The sequence below is a fragment of the Pyrgilauda ruficollis genome, unplaced genomic scaffold, assembly GCF_017590135.1.
Source record: "Pyrgilauda ruficollis isolate IOZ18807 unplaced genomic scaffold, ASM1759013v1 scaffold135, whole genome shotgun sequence".
Taxonomy (NCBI): domain Eukaryota; kingdom Metazoa; phylum Chordata; class Aves; order Passeriformes; family Passeridae; genus Pyrgilauda; species Pyrgilauda ruficollis.
The window spans coordinates 990416-1017745 of record NW_024511988.1 but is presented as its reverse complement, the minus strand read 5'-3'; the positions used below and the strand labels follow the sequence as shown (position 1 = coordinate 1017745).

Genomic DNA, 27330 nt, shown 5'->3' with positions numbered 1-27330 from the left:
CAGGTGCTGATTCAGAGGCTGGGATGCTCTTCCCAAGTGCAAAATGCAGCTACAAATTTTGCAAATGTGACTGCAAATTAAACCAACAGCCTGCAGGCAGAGGCTCAGGAGACTGAGGCTACATTTTCAGCAGTGCCACAAACCTTTAATTGAGTTTGGGATGCTCATAAGCAGCCAGGGGTGCTTGAGAATGAGCTGTGGTTTGCAGCATTTCTGCTGGCTCCACTGCTCCAGTGCCTGGCACTCCTGCTGCCAGCCCAATTCAGGCCAGGGGAGAAGGTGCAGAATAACTTGATGTAGATCAAGCCCCTTTCCCCAGCTTCAGATGTGCCCAAAAAATAATATTCCTTGGGGAAGGATGCTCCCCAGAAGGGCCTGAGCTTCTCACCATGCTGGAGAGCTGCTTCAGGCATCTCAGCAGGGGCATTTTCACATCCCCCAGCCCGCCCTGCAGGGAGGGCACAACACGTTCCTGGTGGAGGTGTGTGGATGCTGCAGCCATGAACCGGCTCGGCTGGCACACAATTGTCATGGCAACCCCAGCTTTCCCTGGAAAACAGAAGCAAATCACCAACACACTGCTGGATTCAACAGCCTGCTCCACGCATGGGAGACACCTGGGTAGCAAGATGCTCTGTGCAAAGGGACAGCTCCAGTCATACCCAGCCTGCAAAGCTGGCTGTTAATGTGGGGAAATCCTGGCTGAGCTTGCAGAGAAATGGGGGACAGGGTGGATAGGGAGAGGTGAAGAAGCAGCTGATCCTGTCCTGAGCAAACACAGCCTACAGTGCTTGCAAAAGTGATGGAGGAGCTGCTTATTGCAGCAATGCCAGCGGTGCTGGGTGGCACAAAGTGGGAAAAAAGAACCCAAAAGGAGCAATGAAGGACATAAAATAGTGATGTGTAAGGCAGAAGTGCCAGTGCAAGACTGTGAGAAGGGGAAAACAAGGAGAGAACAGGACAGGGTTCTGTTGAGAGTCTGTGTGGACCCTGGCTGGAGAAATGCTTTGGAGGGCAAAGCAGCACTCTGAGTTTTAAATGTTATTATGGGCCTCTAGGGCAATTAGAAGAATTAGATCAGGAAATGATGTGCCAGAAGTGTTGGCTGAAAAGTGGTCAGAGTTGTGTTGGGGAAACAAACAGGGAAAATGGTTTTGTGTGGCATTTTAGGACACCAGTTGGAAATGAAGCGACACAGAAGAGCAGGAATGGTTTGGGTAGTGGGGGGCTGGCCCTGCCCCAGCACATCCCCTCACATGGGGCAGAGGGAAGAGGACAGATGACATGTATATGTCTTATGGAAGATACCATAAGCAAGGTCAAGCAAGCTTCCAGCATCCAATCAGCAGAATATGCCACAAAAATCCACACCCTGGAGCCAGCTCATTAGGAGCTTCAGATCAGTCATCCCTAAAACTAGTTATCTTAGGCAAACAGATGCAAAAGGAGGAAAAAGAGAAGAAAAAAAATGCAGAACCCAGTTGAACCACTGAATTTGTAGAAATGGATTTCTCTCTGAAGAACAGATCCTATCTCTGAGCACTTGGCTATCATGTAACCTCACTCCCTCTGAACAATGAGAAAATCCTGATTTGGAGGCTGACATCAAGTATCTGAGAAAAGACAATTTAATTTCCCATTCTCAAGGCTGAAGGATTAAAGATAGATCAGCAAAACTATTTCACATTTAGGAAACCAAACGAAAAAGCCTGAGGAATTCAGATTTCCCTGACAATATTGTTAAACACCACAAACCACATTTTCCTGATTGCTTTTGCAGAAGGACTGATAGCTCTCAATCCTGGGATGAGGGTGAGCAAAATAGAAGGTATAGGGTGGATTTGAATATATACATGGAAAATAGAATTATTTTTCCATATTTATAAATTCATAAGTAGCTTGAAAGTCCACTGGACAAAACTAAACAAGGGAAGGTGTTTTCCTTATTGGCATCACATTTAACCACACAGCATGTGGATATGGTAGAATCATCAGGAATTTCAGGGTAGCTGCAGATTTGCAGAGACCCAGAAATAGCTGTATCCCAGAGCTCTGCACACGAGCAGTGTGAGGTGGAAGGAAGCATACTACATATTCTGCATGGATAGTGGATTCCCTTGCAACAGGTTTGGCTTTTGCAGAAACGGGGGATTTCCAAAGAGAACAGTAAAATAGGTCTGGGCAATATTCACCAAAGGTCTGCTGGGATTTCAGAACTGCTTTCCTAAAGTGTTTTGCTCCTTGCAAACATTTAAGTACATGGGGCTTTGATGAAACTCCCTGACTGAGACAGGTACCTCCAAATACCTCATGGTATTATATCAGTTAGTTCATTCTTAATAAATCCACCCAGGGATCCAAAGCACAATATCCCTTGTGAGGCTCTTAAATTTCAAATGCCAGGTACTTAAAATTAATGTCTTGCAGATGAATCAGAGATAAACCATAATGGCATGACATCAATTTCAAATTATTTTAAATTCAAGAAAACCACAATCTTATTTTGGTTTGCAAACCAAAAAAAAAACCCAACCCCCAAACTCAATTGCTGTATTTTGTTTTGGATGAACCTCCTCTTTCACAGGTGCAGGAGATGTGATCAGCTCCTGCTGAATTCTGGGCAGGACTCTGAGTCCAGCTGCTCCTCAGCACCTGTGGGGCTGGGCTTTGGAAATCTCAACCTCTGAGTACCCCCAGCTTGATGCTGAGAGACACCAGCCCTCAAGATTAATACTGGGGACCAGAAGAGAAGGACTTTGTTTTGGAAGCAGCAGCAGCAGCTCTTACTTTTTCCAAACCACTTTCTTTTTAACTGTGCTTTTTTCCCCCCCTCATTCTTTTCCCAGACTGCCTGACATTTAAAGTGATCAAAGTTCCCTGTGAACCACAGCTTCTAAATTTCAGATAAATATAGCCACGCTGCTCTGCATTTGTTTGTTTTTCTCAGGTTGCAAACCTGCAGTGGAGACCTACTTATCCTGGAGCAGGGGGAGCTGCTGGTTTGGCACCACGTGCTCAGCAGCCAGGAGGGAGCAGAGCCCTCCGTGCAGGATGTGGCTCTGCTCTGCTCCCAACAGAGCGTCCAGTCCTGCTCTGGCAGCTCAGAACAATCCCACCAGCAGCTCCTTTGCTGGCTGGAGGAGCCAGAGCAGCCCTGGAGTGGGCAGAAGGCACATGGAGACATGATGCAGGGAGACAGGCTGCATGGAGGGGAGCAGGGAGATGGCTGTGCCTGAGTGTGGTGACATGTCCAGCCCACGCTGACACACAGGGGGACAGCCCTGAGCCCTTGAAGATATTGGGAAGCTCTGTGGGCCCTGGGGTATGGATGGAATCACATGCCAGGGCAGGAGGGTCCTGCCCCTGCCCACACACAGAGCCACTCAGCTTGGTACAATTTATTTTGGCCTCCCCATTAGCTGGGAAGTAAATGTGGCAATTGCTTTGTACATCCCAAGTGTCAGAACATTTTGGCACATTTCCCTGAAGCTAAATAATTAATGAAGGGCTCTGATTAGTGTGAATCTTGTGGAATCATCAGACAACATGGAGTGACATTTACTTCTTGATGCCTGAAACAGGGCTTTGTGATGAGGCTTCCATCCTGTCCTGCAGCTGAAAGGGAACAGCCTCTGTGAAAAAGGTTTCTGCCCTGCTTTGTGCTTAGGCTGCCACAGACAAGAGCAGCCTTCAAAATATGGATGCTTTGCAGGTGATGGAAGATAAAATACATTTCTTTTCCATGCAGGAAAGGTATCTTGCAAATGTAGCACTCAGCAACTCATTTCCCTCTGTGCCTCGTTAGAATTACCACATCTAAAAGGGTTTTTTCCCCTCTTACTGAAAAATGGGAGTCAACTAGAAGATACCAGGTGTGCATTTGGCAGGGGTGAGGCTCAAATCCTGCAAGCCCAGCCACCAGCAGGATCTGGCTCCCACGGCAGTGGGATTCCAGCTTGGCACTGGGTGGCAGAGCAAGCTGGAGTCCCTGCAGGGTGAGAGCCCTTCTAATAGGAGACTGCTGCATGTGAGGAATAGGAGGAGCTGGTGGCTGCCACTTTAGGTCCATTTTCTCCTACAATTTCTTTCTGAATGAATTCCCCACACAGAGCACACCAGAGAGCTGTGCTGAGCTTTGACACAGAGCTCTCTGTGAGCTGCTGCCCTTCTCCCAGCGCTCCCTCATTTTACCATCAAACTGCAAATAACCTGGTTTTCACTCTGAGGGAGAGAGGTTTGTACCAGGGAGGAGAGGGGCTGCCCAGAGAACACGAGGAGCTATTACGTGTGCAAATTGGGTACCTTGGGGGTCCTGAAGTGCAGAAGAAGGTACAATCCTCACCTCTCCAGGGAGGAGATGAAAGTAAAGCAAAGAGTTGACAAAGAAGCAGAACTCTTCTGATCCCAAATGCCACAGCCAGAGTGACACCAGCTCCAAAATGCACTGTCCCTGCTCTGTCTCATGCATTTCACCTCTGAGCATGCTCAGGGATTACACTTTCAAACCTGTGCATCAACACCAGTCAGACACCTCAAAAAGCTGCCTCTCCCTAGAGAGATTTCCTCCTCACACAGAGTTTTGTAAAAACAGGAGGTAAAGGACTCCTTGCAAGGAAAAGCAAATAGTTTGGAAATCATGTACTTTAAGTCTGTGCCTGGTTCTGCCTCATCCAACATGTGTTTCCATGGAAGCAGAGGAGGAAACGGGCAGCCTGTGGCTGCAAATCACAGCAATCTCACTGCCTGCTCACGAGCCTGAAAAGACAAATGGATCATTAAAAATAAAAAGCACCTGCATTTTTAAACATCCCTTTTGATAGTAGATATCTGGTATTTAGTGCTGCAACATTCTCTTCAGGGACAGGGGCTCAAATGCATCACAGCTGAGCAAAACAAACTTGGGCTTATTCTCAGAGGAAACAGAATATATGCCAAATAAAATGATTTTTGCTCTTTTGTTGGTCACACTGGTGTAGTGATTGTGTGAGCACAGGGAATGGCAGTGCAGCACACAAAGGCAGTTACATAAATGGAATAAAACATGTTTTCAGCATGGTTTGGAGGAGGGAGCGAGACTAAACCAAGGATGGTTTAGTAAATGAGACAGATTGTTTAGGAAAGGTTTATCTGTTGATAAAACCTGACTCTGATCTCAGGAGTGAATCTCCTGAAGTCAACCTGTCTGTCAATCACTTGTCTTACCAACACATCCTTTGAGCATAAACTTGTTTCTGACTATAACCATGAAGTTTTCCTGGCCTTAAAGGAGCATCTTGAGGCATCACTGCATCCACAGAAAACACACAGCTCCTAACAGTTCACCAGCCAGCTGCAAATACATCTTGCTGCTGAGCCAGGCACATTTCACTGGGAGTAATTACCCTTTATCCCCAGGTAAGAGCTGCCTCTTGGCCAAAATGTGGCACTGGGTGACTTTATTGTAGCTGCTCTTGAGTGGCCGAGCTGGATCTACCTGGTGGCCTCGTGCCAGCTCCCAGCAAGGCACCAGGGCTGGTCTTGTGCAGCCATTACAGGATCAAATGCAAAATGTTCTTCCTGCACTTATCCCCCTCAGAAAAACATAAATCTCTTTTACAGCAGCCTGCCTTGTCCCCAGAGGCTGCAGAATCTCTCACTGGTAGGTCTGGGTTTCTTTTCTTTCTTGACTATCAGGCAAGAAAAATTAGGCACACTTAAAAAAACTGCCAATTAGAAAACAGAGTTGCAGGCTCCAGTGAGCTAAAAATCTTGGGTTTTTTTTTTGTTTTGTGATTTCTTTTCCCCAGCTCTCTGTGCAATGGATTTGGAGCTGTTCTCTGTGGCTGCCTGAATGCTGAATTTCTGAATACTGTGGTCAATACTGTATTGAATAACGATAGCTATGATCTAATGACAGTTCTGTGTGCATCTAGGACTTAAGTTTAGTAGATTGTTTTCAGGCAGAGAACAGCAAAATTTGAAAGAATGGGTCAAATCCATTTGAGTTTCTTAGAAACTACATCCAAACAGAGAAAAATGAGAGATGAAAATAAATGTGCTGGGGAAAATGAAGAGATTGAGCTTGTACCAGGACTGACCCTATTTCCTGAGCCTGCAAAAGTCCCAGAGAACTCAATACCAGCAAATCCCAGTGAGCAGATGGGAGTACTACAGAAAGTATTCTTCTTTCTTTAGAAGCCTGTGAACACATGGCTTAAAGGGAGGGTGCACTGGATTGGTTTTCAGCTCTGGCTAGTGCTTAATGTTCTTCATCTCTCAGTGGAAATCACCTGGTGGTACTGGCTGGTGCCATAAGCTGTGATAATCTGGCATTTTTCCTTTATTTTTAAAAATACGGATGTCAAATAATAATAATAATAATAATAATAATAATTTGTACTGTGATAATCTGGGATTTTTCCTTTATTTTCAAAAATACGGATGTCAAATCATAATAATAATGATAATTTGTGCATTATTATGCTTTGATTGAACTGTAATAATGATTTGTGGGTTGTTTCTACCTATGCTATTGATAAGTGAGCCACTGAGTGTCCACTGGGCCCAAAGGCCTGAAGGTGAAAGGCTCCTGTATCCTATTCCCAACTCCAAGCCCACCAGGACACACCTGGGAGTGTTCAAGTCCAAGCTGAATGGGGCTTTGAGCAACCTGCTCCAGTGGAAGGTGTCCCTGGCCATGGCAGGGGGCTGGAACTGGGAGATCTCTAAGGTCCCTTCCAAACCTAATTATTCTGTGATTCTAGGATTCTCTGAAAAGGCTCTGCAAGTTTTAAAAACATATAAGGGAAGGAAAAACACTGCAAATAAATTCTTGGACCAAGCAGGAAGGAACTGGAAGGTGAGCAGAAAGCTGGTGTGGATGAGCCTGCGCTAGGAGGGTATCGGAAAAGCATTTGCTTGTAGACAGCCAGAGATATTGATCTGCAGTCACACAGCAGCACAGGCTGGACAGGAAGCATCATCAGAAACTGGCTGAGGGAAAGGGAGAAACATGTCAATAAAATCAAGCTGTGTGTCAAAGGGAGGAGGAGGAAGGAGGAGGCCAGCAGGGCAGCCTGTGCTGGAGCCAGGGGTGTTTACCTCGTGCTGTGTATCAGTGACCTTGAGGGTGATGCCATTATCTAATGATGCCAAATTGTAGGAGGCACAGAACAAATTAATTACAAATGGGAGATTAGGCTTACGGTCTGATAAGCAGCTCACGGAGTTCAATGGAGAGAAGTTTTAATGAGATTAAGTGACAAAGCCATCACTTAGAAGGAAGCATTAAACAGACTACAGGCAAGGAGAAAGAAGTGGGGGCGAAGGCAGAGAACTATTAAAACCATCTGTGTTATTAAAAGAGGAGTAAACAAGGCCTGTGCCTCTCAGGGAGAAATGGGAATGATAGTAAGGCGTGCTGGCACTGCTGGTGGGAGCTGCTCCTGTGAATGTATTGTATGCAGCATCTGAGTCAGACTCAGGGGAAAATTGATGGGAAACCCAGCACAAACTTGGGATTAACACCAGCAGCAAAGTACTGCCTGGCTTGGCATGAACAAGCCTGGAGAGGAGGTGCAGGAGACCTGGATGAGTGGGATATGGCAAAGGGCTAGAGCTGGCATGATGGAGAAGAGCTCTGGAGCAAAAAGAGCAGGACACTGGATGGTAGCAATCAAGGAAAGAACTGGCCAGCAGTTAATATGTCAGGCTCTTAAATAATAATAATAGCTATTGCTAAAGATGAATAATTAAAGCAGAGCACTTGGTCCTGAGGCCCTTGTGTAGTTCCTTTCCTCTAATGCCTGGCAGAAGCATCATTTATAGTATGTGGCAGGAGGAATCTTGTGATCCCAGGGGCTGGCTCTGCTTCATCTCCCACCAAACCCACTGCATCCTTCTCTGTGCGCTATATTTAAAGCTGAGTTCAAATAAAATGGGAATGGCAGCAGCTTTGAATCAGACTGATCAGAGACCTGGGGTGTGGGGATTGGCAATAATGTCCTGTGTTTATGTTACCTGCAGGCAATGGGCCAAAACAGCTCCTGCAAAGGAGGAGAGACATCTCTTCGTTCAGCATCAGTGGGCAGACTTCTGTGTGGCTGTGCTATAGAACAAATGTTTGGCAATTTCCCCATCCTTCCTCTCTGTGATGGGACAGATGCTCTAGGGGGGCACGGGGCTGGCTGGCATTCTCAGGCATGTAGTGACTCACTAACACATGAGTCTGCCAATTCTCACCTTTCAGACGCATCTAAGTAGGGAAAGGGTTTGAGAAGAAAACAGAGCAGACCCCTCTTTTTTCTCCCCTCTCCCTCACCTTTCCACCCACCACTCCACCCAAAGGGTAACACCATTGTGAGGGGGCTGAAAAAAGGAGCAGGCATCAGGAAAAGCAGAGCTGACCCTCAGACAACACAAAAAGGTGGCAATTCCTGCATTGAATAATCCTCCTCACAGTGAAATTCACCCTGCAAGCTCTCCAAGGAAAGGACCTTACTGCTTGCTCTTATCTTGGCTGACAAAAGAGCCTGATCTTGACTGGGTCTCCAGGCACTACATCTAAAATAAGATCTAAAAACAATAATCAGCCCAAAGCTTTCTTTTTCCTGAGAAATCAGGGAGCAATTTGTGCATGTTAAGAAACACATCCAGCACTGCAGCCTTTCAAAGTCATCTGCTATTCCCTTGCCTTCCCTTGCAATGCAGATTATCCAAATGCAGATCCCTGGGTGCTCTCTGATACACAATTCCAGTAAATATTTACATCCTCTCTCTTCCTATTTTGGGTCGAAATATGCTAAAAGGAAGCATAGGGGATGCCTCAGCATTTTACAGTTTCTTCACTTTGGTCAGCAGAAGTGAGATCCTGTGGGGGTGACAGCTGAAAGTGTGTTGCAGTCTCACCTTTCTGGAAATATTCAAACCCCCACAGTTAACCCTGATTTTTAAAAACTGCAGGTGGAGGGTTATACACACAGGTATGATATGGGTCTATCCCTGACTCAAACCCACACACAGAGTCTGCAGCTCTGAACTCCAGCCTTGCCCACAGGGTAAAAGCAAAGCTCTCATCTGAATAAATCCTGAAAATCTCATCTGCCAGCATCTCCGAACCAGTGCAACAGCAACAGGAGCTGAAGCCAAGTGCTCTGAATGTTTCCTTGCAGAATACCCAGGAGAGCACAGCTATATGTAACAGAGATATTTACACAGCGTTCGAGGCAACATTTCTACTCTTAGCAGACACAGAGGTGCCAGGAAATGATTCTGCTCCCCAGGCAGGATTCAAAGCCCAGCCCAGGCGGGCCTGTGAGGCCAGGATCATCACACTGATCTTTCTACCCCCTCCATGCAGCACCAAGCATGAGCTAAGTGAGCACTGCTCACCCGGACACTCCTCTCTGCGGGTTGTGGTAGCACAGGCACTTTGATGAGCCGTGGTTGCTCTCTTTCTGTGGGATTTGAAGTGGAGGGAAGAGGGGGAATAGCTGCAGACAGGAAAGGTCGGGGAAAAGGCCTCTCACCTGGAGAGGAAGCACTGAGGGAAGGCGCTGATATGACCTAACAAGGGGTGCAGGAACAGAAAGAAGCAATATTTTAAAAGGGATAAGAGATGGCCTGTTCCCCAGCCAGGTGTGTGTGACACAGGCTAACCTTCCAGTCTGCATGGCTCTGCGTGCTCCATGAGCTGCCCCCTCAACCCCTGTGACCCTGAGCGGCGGCCGGCTGGCCATTGCCAGCTCTTTGCAATGCCTCCCCTCCAAGGGAGGGTCTCACATCCCAAACCGAGCTGATCTGGGCCCGCAGACATCACTAAAGTCACTGCTGTGTGCACAGCCAAAACATCCGCTCCCTCCTTTACAAAAGGCTTGCACCTGACAGCCACTGGCACTTCAGGGTGGGGTCACTGCCCCAATTCCCTGTGAGCTCTGTGACACTGGGCACATTTGGCCAACACATCTTTTAGCATTTTTCCTCCAGCACCCTCATTTATTTCCTTCTGCAATGTCGATTTGCCCAGCCAGCTCAATGAATAATTCAGCGACATTAAACACATGCCAAAGCTGTTTCAGCTCTTAGTAGGATCAGTTCTTTGGTCCTTTTCTCCATTTAAACTTCATTCCAATATAATCTCCTCTTCATTGCTGCTGGGGGAGCAAGATCTACAAGTAAAAATCACACTGCCATAGTTATATGGAAATATAACAATATATATGGAAATTCCCTCTTTGATAGGAATGGTGTTCTGCTAATCATTCTGCTGGATGCCTTGCTGCTTCTGCTCACTGCTTCTGTTAATGATGGAAAAAACAGCTATTTTTTACAGACATCTATTGGATATAAAGTTCAATAACCATGCAATAAAGATGATCTCACAAACCAGAATTCAGAAAAAAAAACTGAGGTAATTTCCCAGTTTTGTTGTGTGTTCCTGGTGTTACTGCAGTGAAAGCAATTCATCACACCCAACAAATCAATTACTCACACAATAAATTAGCCAATATCATCCTTTTTCAGCAGCTTTTCTAGACAAAAGGGATGTGCACGTGTAGTGGAGTCAGTGTGTGACATCCAGCTGCAGTAATTGTGCACATGAAGGGTAAGGTGAGTGCTCATTTCAGAAGGACACATTTGCTACTATGGCTTTTATTAAATCCCACTCATTTATCACTCCCTGGTTGGAACAATAAGCCTTTCACTTCAGCTAAGGGTGAAACATGGCCCTGTTTCTGCAGCAGCAAAGCTCCAGAGCAGGAATCCCCGGCAAACAGGGAAGACAGCCCGTTCTCCCTCTTTGGGAAGGAACTCCCAATTCTTTGGAACAACCCTTACACTTCACCTGAGCAAGTAATCCCAGCTGTTTGTGTTTCAGTGTTCCAATGCTACACTGGCTGACCAGGTAACCTTCAGAAATCCTGGCTATTAATCTCTGCTGGCTTTTCTTCAGGCTCCCCTGCCTTGTTGGTTGCTCAGCTACAGACCTTGCTGTGTTGATGCTATCAGCATTTCATGAGGATGTATGCAAGGACCCCCTCACACACTCCTCTGTAAGGAACTGTCTCTATTCCTAAAAGAGAGCAGAAAAACCTGTCTGTGCAGTGCCTGCCTCTGCCAGCAGCACACACTGAGTGAGCAGAGATCCTGGGCTGCATTTATGGGAGTTGCTCAGAAAACAGTGTCCTGGGGTTGTCAGAGGCTGGATTTTGATCCTACACCACTGCGAGTCCCAAATAACACCAAACAAGGCAGAGAGCTTGTACCAGCCAGGCTGTGGTGGTACCAAACCCTGGAAATCTGAATTACCTTTATCCCTTGAATTTTGCAGTCTCACTGCACCTTCTATTCAACAGATAAAAAGCTGCTAAAAAAAAAAAAAAAAAGTACATTTTGCTCATTTGTAGGAAATTTGTTGCCCTCATCACAGATGGATGATGTAGCAACATCAAAAGCTGTTTGCCTGGAAAATTATTCTTTAGGATCCAGTTGGAAAGAGGACAGTCTTTACTGAGATTCCTACATTACCTGGCAGTCTGGGTAGTCTAATGACAAATCCTTAAGGCAAGCTCAATTTGCTGCCTTGGAAGCTTTATATCTCCTTTTCTAAGACATGGCTTTTTTGCAAAGGTAATACTGATTATCTGTGTCCTTTTAGTGCCTCTGAAGTTACCCCAGCTCAGAGTTCTCCTGAGGTCACCTCTCACTGTAGCTTGCACTCTCATGAACTGAGCTGTGAGTTATTGTGATATGAACTGGGAGAAATCTTGTACATCTTTTCCAGTGATGTTGGAAACTTGCAGGGAAGTGTTGGAGGACTAATTCCATGTAAAATCTCCTGGCACCAGCTGGGAAAGGGTTTCTCTGAGCAAGTGATATCAAAGGGCTTTTGGTGCATAGACTCAAACAGTGAGTCAAGTAGAAGCTGCAAGGAAGATTAAACCCCCCAAAAAAGAGGTTCTGGCTCTAAAGCAACCCAACTGGCAGGGTTTTTTCCCCACAAAAAATCCACTGCTGTGTCAGGTAGCTGCAGATCTGTCATGTTTTGTGTCGTCTGAGCCCTGAATGTGCAGGAAACAATCGCTCAGCCACCTTGAGTGGAAAAACACCTATTTCAGAAGCACAAGCAGCTTTGTATGCCAAATTTTCAGAAACAAGACTCAGCTGGACCCTCCCAGACCCAGAGCACTTGTGAAACTGGCTGTCACCACCGAAAAGACAAACCTTCACCTTCATTTCTACAGCTGATTTAAGCAACCCTGACATGCCCATATATCCCCACCACAGGCAGGCTTGCCTCTGGCAGACCTGTGGTGGGAGCAGGAGATTACTGGAAACAAAACCAGCCTGTCTTCCATGTGCATTAAGGGTTTTTTCCACAGTTGTTTGTATTTCTCACTCACAAATTAAACACAGGAGAACCAGAACACCAGAATGACCTCTCACCACAACAGTTCCCATGAAAGCACGGAGCTGCTCTCAGAGACAGAGGGAAAAGAGGGTATTTGTGATATCTCTCTGGAAAAAAAAATAGCAAATTAAATTGCCCAGGTTGTGTAAAGGTCAGGAGAGCTAGAAAAAAATATACTGCGAAAGAACAAAACAAAGGAAGGTGGTAACCAAGGTAAGATGAAGAGCTGAAGTGACAAGGACACGAAATGCTTCCTTCAGGGGGGAATTTGAGCCCTTTGGATTGAATGTTGGATCATTGCATGTCCCTTAATTTCTATATTGTTCTCAACTGACATGAACTCAGCAGCTCCCCAAGGAAAACAAAAAAATAAATCCCCTTTTCAGTCAATATAGCTATTATGTCCCAATCAGCAGTGTACCCTTGGAAGCAAAACACCAGGAAAATCAATAACCACCTCTAGGTTTTATCCCCAATGGAAATCTATCACATGGCCACCCTTCACTACAGTCAAATACATTAATTTTAACTTCATGATATCTACCAAACACAAATAGCAATACCCAAGGAAGTCCTTATTCTGCTGAACACCTGAGGAATTAGAGCCAACAAGTTCAGGAATTTGTATTCCACCTCTCATTGGAAAAACACCAGGAAAATCAATACCCACCTCTAGGTTTTATCCCCAATGGAAATCTATCACATGGCCACCCTTCACTACAGTCAAATACATTAATTTTAACTTCATGATATCTACCAAACACAAATAGCAATACCCAAGGAAGTCCTTATTCTGCTGAACACCTGAGGAATTAGAGCCAACAAGTTCAGGAATTTGTATTCCACCTCTCATTGAGACCTAGAAATGTATTTTGTATCACTGGAGCTTCATCTTAAATTTAAATCTGACCTAAAATTAGTCCAAACTCTTCAAATGAATTAATCAATGAAACTGGTGAAAAACCATAATTCCCAGCTCACAGAGCACTGCAGAGGTTAAGAAGCAGCATTTATATATATCAGAAAACAAAACATTCCAGGAGTTCCCTGCAAAACACTAAATTTATGAGAAAACTGCATTAATAAGAAAAATATTCTGTGTTTAAAAAAAAAAGAAATATATTTTGATTTTCCCTTCACCTATCTTTATTCCACTGTATAAACTTCCCTAAGCACTTCTCAGCTAAAACCTTGAATTTGTATGGATGCCTCATCCTTGGAAGTGTTCAAGGCCAGCTGGTCTAGCAAAAGGTGTCCCTGTCATGGCAGGGGGTTGGAACATGAGGATCTTTAAGATCCCTTCCAACCAAACCTTTCAGTGATTCTAATCAAGGACTTTTAATATAATAACAATTTACATGCATATAATTAATATGTAATAATACGTAATTAGATGTTATTATAATATATAAATATATGAATGTATAATTAATATCTTATAATACATACTAACTATCATAATTATGTTAATTATTATATATTAATTATATTCTAATTATACAAATACATATTATGTATGTTAATGTAATTAATATATAATAATTTACAGAATACCTTACAGGTTTCATAACTTTCACCCCTTCACTATTTATGAGTTGGGGTTTGGGTTTTTTCCTGTTTCTGTATGCCCAGAGTAAACATCACCTCTCACTGTATATTGTGTCAGCCACAGAAAAGCTATCATTGCTGTCTCATAGGTGCTAGATGTTTCTCTGCCCATGACATCTCTCAGATCTGCTGGAATATCCAGGCAAAGCATCCCTGCATCCAGGCATCTGCAAAAGCTGGGCACCATCAGATTGTCAGTGTCACAGCCTTGTCTGAAAGCTGAGTCATGGATCCCTGACACAAAGAGACCCCAAAAGGGAATCTGGGTCAAGATTTTGGCTCTTAAAATGTGTTTAAACTATGAGTGATGCTGCACTTGAGGTGTGCCTGAATTAACAGAAAAATCACGCATGAAAAGAGCAGTTGTCTCCTTGCAGCCTTTCCCAGGAGCAGAACTGAGCCAGCTTTGGGTGCTCAGCTTGGTGTGGCACGGACACAGACATGGATATGGGAATCTGCGGACTCCCAGAGACAAGTCTTTGCACATAACACACCTTTTCTCTCCATTCCTCTTGTTAGCAGGTTCTTGTTTGTCTACAGATGTGGTATTCACATTCTCTGAACAGAGAGAGACATCATTCTCTCTGCCAGGATTTTTCCTGGGGAAGACAGTGAGAACCTCAGAGAAGGAGAGAAAACAATTCCTATCTCTATCCACTGCTCCTGTTGTCTTGCACATGTGGAATGTGTTATGGAGATTGTTTATGCAAAGTGATTTGGTTATTGGACACCGATGAAGGTTGTTTTGATTCCTTAGCCAATTGAAAAAAAGCTGTGTCCTGGCTGACTCAGACAGTCACAGGTTTTTCTTTAGTATCTTTTTAGTATAGTATCTCTTCAGTATGCAATTTAATATAGTATTAGTGTAATATAGCATAGCTTAATAAAGCATTTGCATCATGGAGTCAGAGCACATTATTCCCTCTATCAGGGGCTCCTGGCATCCCTATACAGACACCTCCCAACTCTCTGTGCTTGGCCTGGACTTTGCCACTCAAACATTTGGCTCAACCATCAGCTCCCTGCATACAGTTAAACAAGTGGCTTTCTGGGGTTTGGTTGGTTGTTTTTCTACTGGTCACTCTGTAATCTTGATCTGGCAGGAGGATTTTATAAACACCATCTTCTGTCATATCTGTCAGAAAGGTACAGTTCTGTCTGAGTGCTGCAACTGATGACAGCTCTTCAGAGGCTGTCCCTTGCTCTGGAAGGGAAGATATATAAAAACAGGAGGATAAAGCCTATAATTTTTTATAGCTCAGTACTTAACACTCACAGGCAGTGGAGTAGACAGCAGTCCCAGGAGAGGACATGTGATCCTCCCACTTTAGAGCTATACCAAATTTTAAAAGCCCCTCTGAGCATCCAGTCATTGTGTTTAAGATGCTTTGTCACACATACATTAAAAGTTTGACCTTACCCAGTAGATAGAGAGTAATTTTCACCAATAGAGACAAAGATCAGGGAAGGAAAGAGATGCTAGAGGTGAAGCAGGCCAAATGCTCAGGCTATGGATAACACAGGTTGTGAAATGAAGGGGGGAGATTTACTGAGACATTTCTGAAGGTCATAAAAAGGTCATGCTCTGGTATGTACATGGTGTTCACTGTGAGAGGGATTAATGCAGTAATCACCACTGATCCCAGCCCCTGCCCAAGCAAACCACTATCTAGGGAGAAAATCCCCTGTTCTTTGCTTTGTTCTGATCCTTTCCACGGTGCAGGCATCTCCTCTGAGTGACCCTGCTGCACTCCCATCAAACCAGGACTCCAGGAAGAACTCCAAAGTCAGCACCTGACTATTTTCCAGCTCTCTGTGTCCCCTCTGCAGATGGGACAGGTGACACTGCAACCACTCCTGAGGCCAGAAGGGGCCTAACTCACTCCTTGCTTCCTGAAAAGGAGTGAAGGACAAATCCTGCACAGCACAGACCCACTGGCGTGCAGGCTGCTCATTGCCACCAGCATGGCCTGCACATCTCCAGCTCAGCTCTGGCTGAGTTATCACAGCTTGGTGGGTGACAAGCTGTCAGGTGGCAGCTGAACTGCATGAAATGGCCAGAAGTGGGGAGGTGGGGCAGAAATGTGTATTTGGGGAGTTCTCTCTCCTCCTCCATGGGCAGAGGAGGAGTCAGTGCTGGTGTGGGGAAACTCCTCCAGTCACAGTGGCTGGAGATGATGTCTGGGGCCCAATGGTAGGAAAGAACAGAGGGAACAAGACAATTTAGGAAGCTCAAAAACAACCACAGAGGGGAAAAAAATGAAGAAACCAGAATTACTTAGCCTAAAGTAAAGAAGGATGGAAGACTGTTAACAGTTTTTGAGAGACACCTGGAACTAGCGGAGGATCTGCCAACAGAGGCCTTTCCAAATGAGTCACAAGCATCTGTCGAGAGTGTTCTACCAGGAATCGTGGCTGTGGGCCAGGAGATGGGCTCTTGGGACCTCGTGGAGCTCCTGCCAGCCCGCTCTGTCTGAGCTGCACTGAGTGGCACCTCTCCTTTACCCCGCTCTGCCCGCAGGCAGCGGCGCCGAGGCGTCAGCACAGGACTGACCCAGACCTGCAGGCTCCAGCTCAGCTCCCCCAAAGCTCTGCCTCGGCTGGGAGGATGGACAGAGGTGGCAGAGAGGGCAGAGGAGGACCTGAGCCACCTGGCCAAACTTTTCTTTGAGAGCAAGGGGTTGGACCAGTGGCTTCCACAGGCCCCTTCCCACTGAATGGTTCCACATTGGGAGGAACCACAGAGGTTCACCAAGATACTCCAAGATTTCGTGGCAAGATCAGGACTAGGTTCACATGTTTACTTCTCTGGACAGGTTTTTATCCCACTCCTCCTGCAGCATCACAAGGTGTGGACACTCCACCCCCAGGCAGGACATCCCTCTCCCCTACACCTTTTCCAAGAAGGGGCTTTCCAAAGGATGCAAAGCTACCAGAGCCCCATAAAAAGCAAACTGAAGCACAGAAAACAGATGGGCCAGAGTGTGGAGGCACTTACAGCAGATGGCACTAAAATATTAAACTAACATTACCGTATGCTTAAGCCTTGGCCTGGCTTGCTGCTGATTGCAGAGCCAGCCTGGTGAGAGCATGCAGATGAGAAACGAGCCTCAGATTGCTAAAGCACCCAACCAAACATCCCCTTCCCGTGGAAAAATGCCTCACTAGCAGCTCCTCCAACAGCAGGGATGTGCTAACTCAATGCAGACAATGTTTAGCTGAACAAAAATGCATTCCCAACAAATTCAGGTCTTTCCCAGATCTCTGCTGGAAAACCATTTCTTTGAGAAACTCTGTAAAATCAGTTTGTCTGTGACACCAAATGGGGGGAAAACCCACACTGCTTAGTGTTTGTCCACTCTGGGATAGCCCTGGACACCACGGGACAGCACAAGAGGCACCAGGAATGAGGGAAAACACCTTCTTCAACCCAGGGAATTTGTCACTGTCACCCCAAACACAGAAGTGATCCTGACTGCAGGTTGTGACACTACCTAAAAGACACCAGGATAGCCCACAGTGATGGGTGGCCCTGAACCTTGATGTCTCTCATGGGTGCTTAGAGCCACAGCAGCCACCCAGGGTGTGTGGTAAGGACACACATTTGTAGGGGGAAAACTGGAGCAGTGCTGTGAAAGCCTTTCATAAGGCATCAAAATCAAGATGCTTTGTGTCAGGTTGGCACAGGACTGTGCTGCAGAATAATGCACTTGAAATGATTAATTTTATTTGACTGCGTGTCCAGCAGGATCCTGCCTGCAGCCTGGGTCCTGCCCATTGTGTCATCTAACCTGTGAGTGACAGCCCCAGGCCTGGGCTTTGCTTTTCTTAAGTGAAATTCTACCATAAAGAAAAAAAAATTAAGATAACCATTACTTTGAATGTCCACATCACTTTCTTTTATATATCCTGACATCAGGCATCTGATCTGAGAGGTAACAAGCTGCTGCATATTTCATCAAATGGATCAAGAAGAAGGAATCTTCTAATACTGTCACTGGAGGAGGGGCTGGGGAGAGACATGATCCTCCAGCATAAGGGAGATCTCCTCCCAAGACCAGGTCCTCAGGCTGTGAGACACCAGCACAAGGTAAGCCAGGCCATCCTGGCAGAGAGTAGCCAAAAGGTACCACGAGAGAAGACAGAAGGACTCAGCCAAAGAGCTCCTTCTCAGCTTGCCTTGATCCAGGCTTCTTTTGGGCTTCTTGTAAAATGCCCTGGGCCAAAGGATTGATGTTTCCAGGACAGCAGGTCTTTTCTGAACTTCCCTGTATGCCCAAGCCATGTGCAAGTGCAGCACATAATAATTTTAAAAAATAATAAAAAGGAAGAAGAAACTGAGCTGGCAGCCTCCCTTCCTGCAGTGCCACAGTCAGACATGCTCCAAGCCCTGCTGTGTGAGGGCTGTGCCCAGCCCTGGCAGGAGATGCCAGGAGTGATGTGAGGGCTGCTTGGCTGCAGCTCTGCCCGCCTCTCTGTGCTCTGCAGGAGGAGCTGGCAGCACTAACTCAGGTAACAACTGCACAACTCCTGCCAAAGCCAAGCCCAGGGTGCATCGAGCAAAGCCATCATTCCAACCATGTGGAAAAGCAGGAGAGGCTGCTTGGTGATCGACAGCGTGGCAATAGCTGCACTCCATCGAATCCTGACAGCTCCAGTAAAATGGAGCTGGGAAGTCACTGCCCATTTTTGTTACTGCCACTGGATGGCAATAGACATTAGGCAGAGATCGCTGTGCAAACCACACAGGCTCTTGCTGCGCCCCACCTTGTTATTCAGGGCCATGGCCGTGCTGTCAGCACGCCCAGCAGGAACACCAGAGAGCCCCAGAGCCACAGGCTGGCAGCAGCACAGCCAGCAAGACTGCTCCTGGGGTCGGCTTGAATGCCGGCCTTTTCCTTTGCACAGCCCTTATTTACATGCCTTTCCTGCACTCAAAATCAATTTTTGGCCATCTAGCCTGGCCTTGAACGCTTCCAGAAACACCCAGACCCACCAAACCCAACTCCTCTCCTCCTCCAAGTCTTTCTCTCCTTTTTTTTTTTTTTTTTTCCTCCCCCTCATCCTTACACTTCTGAGAGGTGCAGGACCACATCCCTGATTGGACCCCTTCCCTGGGACAAAGCAAGTAGTATTTAAAAGGTAAGATGATTATTTGTTCTTCTTTGTCCTCCAGACACCTGCTGTACAAATCAGCCTTACAGTTCTGGGGTTACACCATCCTGTATCTGTGATTAAACCTAAAAATTATTGCTGCTGGTATTTATTTGCTCCCTAGGAGGATGGGCAGGTCAGTGATGCTGTGTGGATTGTCACAGGCGTGCCCAGCTTCCACCTGAGGGTATCCTGTGCCTGCAGCTCCCCCTGCTCCGCACTTCAAACCTCTCCCCTGCAGGGAACAGGCGCTTCTCCCTCCCCCTCCTCTCAGCAGCGCTGCAAAAACCAACATAACATCTGCATTTACCTTTCTGCTTATTTAAAAACGGCAGTAGCAACGAAGCCAACGGACTTTTTTTGCCAAAGTCCTTGGAAGACACTTTACTTTGGTTAGCAACAGTTTCTTCGATGGGTTTCTTCAGTTTTACTCTTTCCTTCAGCTCCTCGGTGCTGACGGCAGAGGTCGGGGGCTCAGCGCCTATTTTTGGCGCAACAAAGGAGCTTTTCAGGTAGGACGAGGACTCTGCCAGGTTTTCCCTGTTCATCCTGCTCTCTGTCATTTTACTGGCCTCGTAGTCCGAGGCGTCAGCTCGCGAGTTGTTCTCCTCCTTGATAATGTCCATGACCTTGGGCTTCATCAGGGGGGAGTCCTGCTCCCTTTTGGGGCTCTCCTCGGAGGCCGACGAGGCATCGCAGGACTCGATGATGAGCTCGCTGTCCAGCTCCGCCTCCCGCTCCTCCCGCAGGATGCTGTACTGGATGGAGGGGGATGCGGGCGACGGAGGGGGCCCCCCGATGTGGCTGAAGGTCATGTAGTTGGAGTGCAGCACCTCCTCGGCAGCCAGGGGGTCCTCCGAGACCAGCTCGATCTCCGAGTCGCCGGACTCGGCGCTGCTGGCTTCGGGGTCGCCGTGCGGGGCCGCGGGAGCGCGGCCGGGCTTGGGGCGCGGCTCCCGCTTCTCCGCGGGAGCGGCTGCGGAGCGCTGCGCCTCCGCGGGCTCGAAGGAAAAGCTCTTGGCTTCCTTGATGGCACTGATGAGCTCGTCCTCCGACAGGCTGCCTTTGCCCTGCGACTCGGAGCCAGACGGTTCTGCCATAGAGGAGGGGGAAAAAAAAAAGAAAAAAAGGAAAAAAGTTAATAATCTTATGGACGGTTCTGCCATAGAGGAGGGGGGGGAAAAAAAAAAAAAGGAAAAAAGTTAATAATCTTATTTTCTAGCAGCTTAGATTTTTATCTAATTATATAATGCTATACTTATACTATATATATATATATTTATCTAATTATGTAATACTATACGTATACTATATATATATTTTTAATCTATCTATATAATTTTTATAAAATTATACAATAATACCCAAACCCATTAAAAAAAAAAACTACAAAAAAATAGCCTCTACCCTAAAACCTCCATCTTACTTTATATACATTACTACATTCTAAAACCTTAAACTCTAAGTTATATATATATATTTAATCTAATTATATAATACTATAATTATATAATACAATATAATTCTATTATACAATAATATGTAATTATATTATAAAAAATAGGACAATATACTACCATAATTAATACTATAATACAATACTATAATTATACATAATACAATACTATAATTATACAATAATATAATATATAACAATATATATTATATAAATATATAGTATTATATATAATATATATGTAAATATACATTATATATTAATTATATATATTGTATTATATATTATACAATTATATATATTGTATATAATTATATCTATATAATTTTTATAAAATTATACAATAATACCCAAACCCATTAAAAAAAAAAAAACTAAAAAAAAATAGCCTCTACCCTAAAACCTCCATCTTACTTTATATACATTACTACATTCTAAAACCTTAAACTCTTAAGTTTTCTACTAGCTAGTTTAACTATATATAGTTAAACTATAACTATGGTTAACTATATATAGTTTATTTTCTACTATATAATATTCAAACTACAAAACTTCTATTCAAACTACACACCTATAATCTTAATTCTATCATTCAGTTTTAAAAACTTCCTCCATAACCTCAAATCAAATGCAATGTTCTCTTAAAAATCAGTACCTATCAACACAAAAAAATCTAAAATTCTCAATAACCAAAATTCCGACAGGAACGAGCAGAACAGATTTCACAGCAGCACGTGTCCCTCTAGCAGGGCTGGGAGCACAGGCACAAAGTCTCCCTCTCTGGGATGACTAAGAGTAATAACAGCTTGACGTTAGACAGCATCTGCCATGCAGGTACTCCTTACAAAAGAAGCATCACTGACTGAAGAAAAAGCTGAGGTACAAGGCAGTGCTGGTCACTGCTTGACCAGTGACTCAACAATGTGGTTTTAACCAGGAAAATCCTCAGTCAAGAGGAGCGTGGTCTCAGGACACACATGACAGCATCAGTCTGTCACCAAGTGGTACTCGTCTGTTCTGGGGATAAATACCTCATGGGGCTGCTGGGTTCTGCTGATCCTAACAATCCATGTGTGGTTAACTGTAGTTTTGCCAAACTTTAGCTTTCAGTTGTGGAAAATTTAAGATCAGAATTTCTCTTTTTTTTTTCTTTTTTGTCTTTTTTTTTTTTTTGGTTTGTTGACTAGTTGGGTTTTTTTTTTTAATTAATTAGGGGTTTGATTTTTTCTTGGGGTGTGGGTGGTGAATTCTGTCTTCTTTTAGCTCAGTTGGATCAAAGGTTGAAACTTTTTTTTTCTGTAATTCTTAATATAATTATGAACTATATTAACAAAAAGAATGACTTGTCACCCAAAATTTGAAACAAAACAAAAATATTAACAACCTAGTCTGCATTTTCTGGCTGCCATTCCCCAGTCACATCAACACAACCATCAAGGACACATGGAAATTTGTCCTCTGGGATCCTGGGTGTTTGTTCCCTAATTTAGAATCATTATTAATGTCATGGGGTCACTAAGTGGCACTGCAGGTTGTGAGGAGTCAAGAAAGCCACCAGGACAATAAATCCCCAAGTTTCCTCCAGCAGATGCTGGTGAAGAGGCCCATGGCAGGACATTGCCTGCAGGTACCCACAGGGCTGGGTCCCACAGTGGAGTGGGGGAAGGTTCCAGCCCGTGGCTGCAGATGACACAAAAATGCCCTTCTGCACCCCAGATTGTGGCCACAGACAGGATTCAGGCGCTGGTGGTGTTACACCACGCTCCCATCTGGATGCTGGGAATTTTCTGGTGCACTGGGAGCTCATGCATCCTTCTCTGGCTGCAGGAAGCTGCGCTGCTCTCCTGCATCACCCAGAGCCAGGCTGAGCCCGGCAGGTCCAAGCAGGCATGTGACTTCCAGCCCTGGTAGCGCAGCAACACGCTGTCCCTGGGCTTCACCCCGCTCCTCCCTGTGCTGGCAGAGTGCAGCTCCCAGCCCTGGCATTCACCTTGTGAATAAAACAGTCCTTTGTGGCCAGCAGCAGGGTGTCACATTCACTGCTGGCACTGCGAGGTGGATAAATACCCACGGCCTTTCAGCGCCAGTGCGGCGCAGGGACAGACCGTGGCTTCCTTCCCCAGAAAGATGAGGGCCAGAGATTAAAAGCAAAATGTTCTCAAAAGTCTTGATCCAAGCAGGGGGTGACTGGCAGCTTTGCCAGGATGCTTGGGGGGGTACCTAGGAGCCACTGCGTGGGAATAGCTAGGGCAGGTTTTAAATTTCCTCATCACTTATGAATGTGGGGTTTGGGCATGGAACGTTCCCAGCTGCAGGAAAGGAGGGAAAATCCAGAGGAAACACCCCTTGGGAGCCAGCCTCTAGAAGAAGATGCCTTCTTCTTAACACAATGGATAAGCAGTTTTGATACCCAGCATCCCCAAGAAAGCCTTGAACAGTCACCAGGACTGAATTAAGTAACAGTGCCTGAAGTCCTTAATTGCCTTGTAGCAAAAAAGTGTAAATCGATGAACAGTGGCACGTCTCAGGAGCAGTGTGTGATTTCACTCAGTCAAATAAAAGAAGAAAAATGTGGCTCTAAAGTCTATTCATTAAAGTTTCTGGCTGATGCAGGCAGAATAAATTCATAGCTGTGGTGGACTCCATCTCCTTTTCCTATGTGGAAGTGCACAAATGCTCCCTCACTTTTCTGTAAGAAGCAAATATTTCTCCAAGGGAAGGTATTAGTGTGGGTGCCAGACTGCCATTTTAAGGAAATTCTAGTTGTTTGTTTTTTGGTGGTTTTTTTTTTTTTTGTTTTTTTTTTTTGTTTTTTTTTTTTTTGATACTTCTAAATGAAATTGAAGCAATGGAAGTTTCAGCTTGGGGATGTTCTTTGTCAAATGTTCATTGTTAAAGGATTTTGATCCGGGACACTGAAATTTAATTTTCAGTCTAAAAATTCGGTTTTCTGTCACAGAACTTTAGTCCTTTTTAAAGGACTATGGTACTTTTATATTTTAGCAGTGTATAATAGGGAAAATGAGGAATAGATATTATGCACTACTGCAGTAATCAGACAGTAGGAAAAATGTATAAACATGGGGTTTTGGTAACCCCCCCATAGCAATCAGGAGTCTTTTAAAGAGACTGGCCCTTTGTCCCTCCAGTACCCTTTGTGAATGAGGTGACAGCATTTCTCTCCTCAGCACTTTATAAAAGCAGCACTTTGACATGAAAACAGCACTGATTTTTAACAATTTAACCTGATTTTCTGCAGGGGCAAAGAGATGCTAAGCCAGCCATTAAAATTTTCATAATATCAACCAAGTTGCCCTTATCCCACACATCTCATTTCCCCTGGGGAATCAGGGCAGCCAGGGTGACCAAGAGACCCCCAGACCACCAGGATCCAGCTCAAACCATGGCCTAGATGAAGATGCCCACAGGGACACTGCTTCCCCTTGAGGAGAGATCCCTGAGGACTGGGCTCAGCAGGCCTGGATCCCTTTCCATACAGAAGGACAGTCCATCCTGAGCAGTGTGTCATGATGGGGAGCACAGTTTGCCTCCCCCTTCACTTTGGCTACCCAAACTGGTGGCAGAGGAGAGCACAAACACCTCCAGCCATGGAGACTCATCAATGCACTCTCTCACCCCAAAAAATCCAGTAATTCTCCAATGTGCAGGGCACAATTGCAACCACTTCTTGAGTAGCAAAACCCTCAGTGGCCTGCACCAACACCAGCATTACCTGTGCCAGAGGAGGGTGGTGTGACAGATCCTGGGCTGTCATCCTCCGGCTCTGACACCGTCACTGTTGGCACCACCTCATGGCTCGGCTTCAGGCCGCTGTCCGGCTGGGTCGGGCTCGGCTCTTTGCTGGCAGCTTCCCTGGTGCTTTCTGTCTCAGTGAGCGTGATCTTGACAGGGGTTGTCGCCACAGAGGGACTGTGCTGACCCCCAGACTTTCTGTCTTCCAGCAGGTCTTGTTCCTTGGCTGCCTTTGTGCTCTCCCAAGGCGCCCGTGGAGGTTCGGCGGCCTGGCTGGACCCCACGGGCGTTCCCCGGTACTTATCGCTAAGGCCTGGGCTCTCATCTTCCGAGTCAGAGTCATGTTTTTCTTGGTACTTTATTTCTTCTGATCTACTCATGTCCATGTATTTGTAAGCTTCTATTTTCATGGGATCTGCTAAGGTTTTGTCGACTTCAGTAGACTCTGCAGGAGTCATCTCTATTCCTGAATCTGAGCTAAACAAGCCACGGGACTCAAACCCAGTCACATCTTGAACAGGATGGCCCAGAGCATTAAAGCCCTCGGTGCTGCCCGAGCAGGGAATGGGGGTGTTTTCCTGCTGATAGATGCCTGTGAAATAGGTGGAGTCCCTCGGCGTGGTGTAGTGGACATCGGAGATCAGGGAGGTGTAGAAGGAGTTGTCCCCTCCGTTGGCAGTGGAGCCGTAGTCGAAGAGATGTGACGAGCCTGTGACACCTGAAGCAAACACACAAAAACGAGGCACAGTAAGCCTGCATGATTTCTGCATCGAGCTTTCTGCAAAGCCACACTCACCCCCTGCAGAGTTTAGATTTGGTTTGCGAACCAGACTTGACTTTGCTTGCAAGCTCTTGGGGACTGTCTCTTTCTATACCTTTGGGCAATATAGTGGCACATCTGTCACACAAGGCTTCCAGCTGCTGTTCTATCTTAAAATAGCTATAAAGATCCTGATAGTAGCTAAGCATTCCTAGCCAATGTTTGCCCAGCCTGTAAATAAAAAACTTCCTGTGACTGCAACCTCACAACATCTCTCACAATCCAACCCAGGGGCTCAGCATCCCATATCCTTAAAAGAAATCTAATGTCCAATACTAAACCAATATTTTTTTAAAATACATAGACCTGGAGGAATTTCATCCCAAGGAAATTTTCATGATGAAAAAAAATTCTGCTGGACAGAAATTGAGAGGGCAAGTTGGCAAGCAGATTTAGATTACATTTTCTCTTTAAATTCTCTAACATTTTCTCTTAAAATTTCTATAAATTTGTGAGACACCAAGACAGAGACTCAGCATCCTCATTTAGTGATTTCCACATGTTCAGAAAGCTGTAGCCTGCGTGCATCATCTAGAAGTCCTGCTGGCATGAAGGTGGTTAAACCCATGCATCATTTTCATGCCTCTAATTCCCTCCGCCACGCTCTCAGCTCCTCGGGATGATGCTAATTAAATTAGAAACAGCGGCCACTCTCCCTCTGCAGCATCCATACAAAGCACAGCTCGAGGACAGGAACAGCGAGGGAGGGAAGAGAGAGGATTCCAGTGGGGGCTGAGGGAATGGGAAGAGGAGGAACAAAGCCAACGTCTGCAGGAGCTGATGCCTATGGGAGGGAGCAGCCTCTTAACCCCTCGTGTGCTGAAGCATCACATGAGCTGGCTTTCTCCGACCTCTGCTCATCACCTGCAAGGGATGTGAGGCTCCTGACCTGCTCCACAGTTGCCTGGGCTACCACACAGAGTGCAGACTTCATTACAATACTAAAGGGACAAAAGCTGGAAAATGCCCATGTGAAAGCTCCCGAGGTACTTGCATTTGAGTATTTCCTTCCTCCTTGCACGCACAGGCTGATACCATCTCTAAACACCACCACAACTTCTTTTCCCCACAGCCCTCCGTGCATCAGGCATGTGCAGCTCATTTAGGGAGACCTGGAGGAGTATTTTCTGCCCTGTAATACTTCAGAGTTGTAGCTGAAGGCTTTATTTTACCGCACAGCCTCACTGGATTTGACACACACATGCAACCCAAGCCCTGCACAAAGGCAGAGTGATTGTTTCCCTCATCTTATTTCTGCATTGCTCAGCGTTGTGATGTCTTACAAGCAATTTCTTTTCCCTGGATTGCCTCTAGGCTGGGAACAACATATCCTTCCCATTACAAGGGGAAACCTGGTGGCGTAGGGAAAAAAGCCACTCAAAAGTGCACCTCCTTGTTTTTCAGCCTACCTGTGCTACCTGCTGCTGTGTCCCCATCCTCCCTGGCTTTGGGTGCAGTCCTCCCTGCTAATCTGCTCCTGCACACACGGTGCAGGCAGCAGCTCCATCCCCACAGCCAGGGATTTGTAGCAGCCTTTGCCACAGGAGAGCACAGAACAAGGGGTGCTGCAGCCAGCAGGTGGAAAATCATCCATTCCCAGTCATTCCCAGCCTTCAGCTGGGTGTTCTCACTGCTGTGTGGCACTGCATAGAACTTTCCATAGAAATATTTATCATCAAGGCAAGCTCTTGCCTCAGAGTGGTGAGGGTCACTGCGGAGATGTAAACCTGGGGCTTATTTCCCCCTCTCTATCTATGCACCTTTACATTTACCTACTCCAAATTTCACCTTCTGTTTTCCTGCCAGCTCTCTCAAGGCTGCAAGATGCTTTTGTAGCTTGCTGCAGGCAGCTCCCATCCTCACTGCTCCCAATAACTCTGTCCCAACAGCAGAGCTACGTGAGAATGAAGCCCAAGTGGAAAACTACAGTGAAACCAAAGCAGAATAAGGGATAAACTGGGCTGCCCAACAGCCAGGTTCTACCTGAGGTCATCCAGTGCCTTGCAACGACAGCTCACACCAGAACACATTCCTAAATGAGCAGTAAGCAAAAAGGGAAAGGTTCTATTCCTTGCCATTGCTCTTCTTGCTGAACTTGCCTTTCTGAAAATTATCCATGAGCAGGCTTGGATTTTCACAAATGTGTTGGTT

The 27330-nt window shown here is 45.8% G+C and overlaps 1 protein-coding gene across 1 annotated transcript in view; it reads right to left on the bottom strand.

The window, feature by feature from the left end:
* The window catches only part of RTN1 (reticulon 1), a 119352-nt gene that overhangs the window by 25505 nt on the left and 66517 nt on the right, over positions 1-27330 (bottom strand). The window contains exons 2-3 of the mRNA XM_041459392.1: positions 24340-25077; positions 19461-20243 (exon numbers count right to left, since the gene is read on the bottom strand). Of these exons, the coding sequence (XP_041315326.1) occupies positions 19461-20243; positions 24340-25077 (1521 nt within the window). The remainder of the gene's footprint in view (positions 1-19460; positions 20244-24339; positions 25078-27330) is intronic.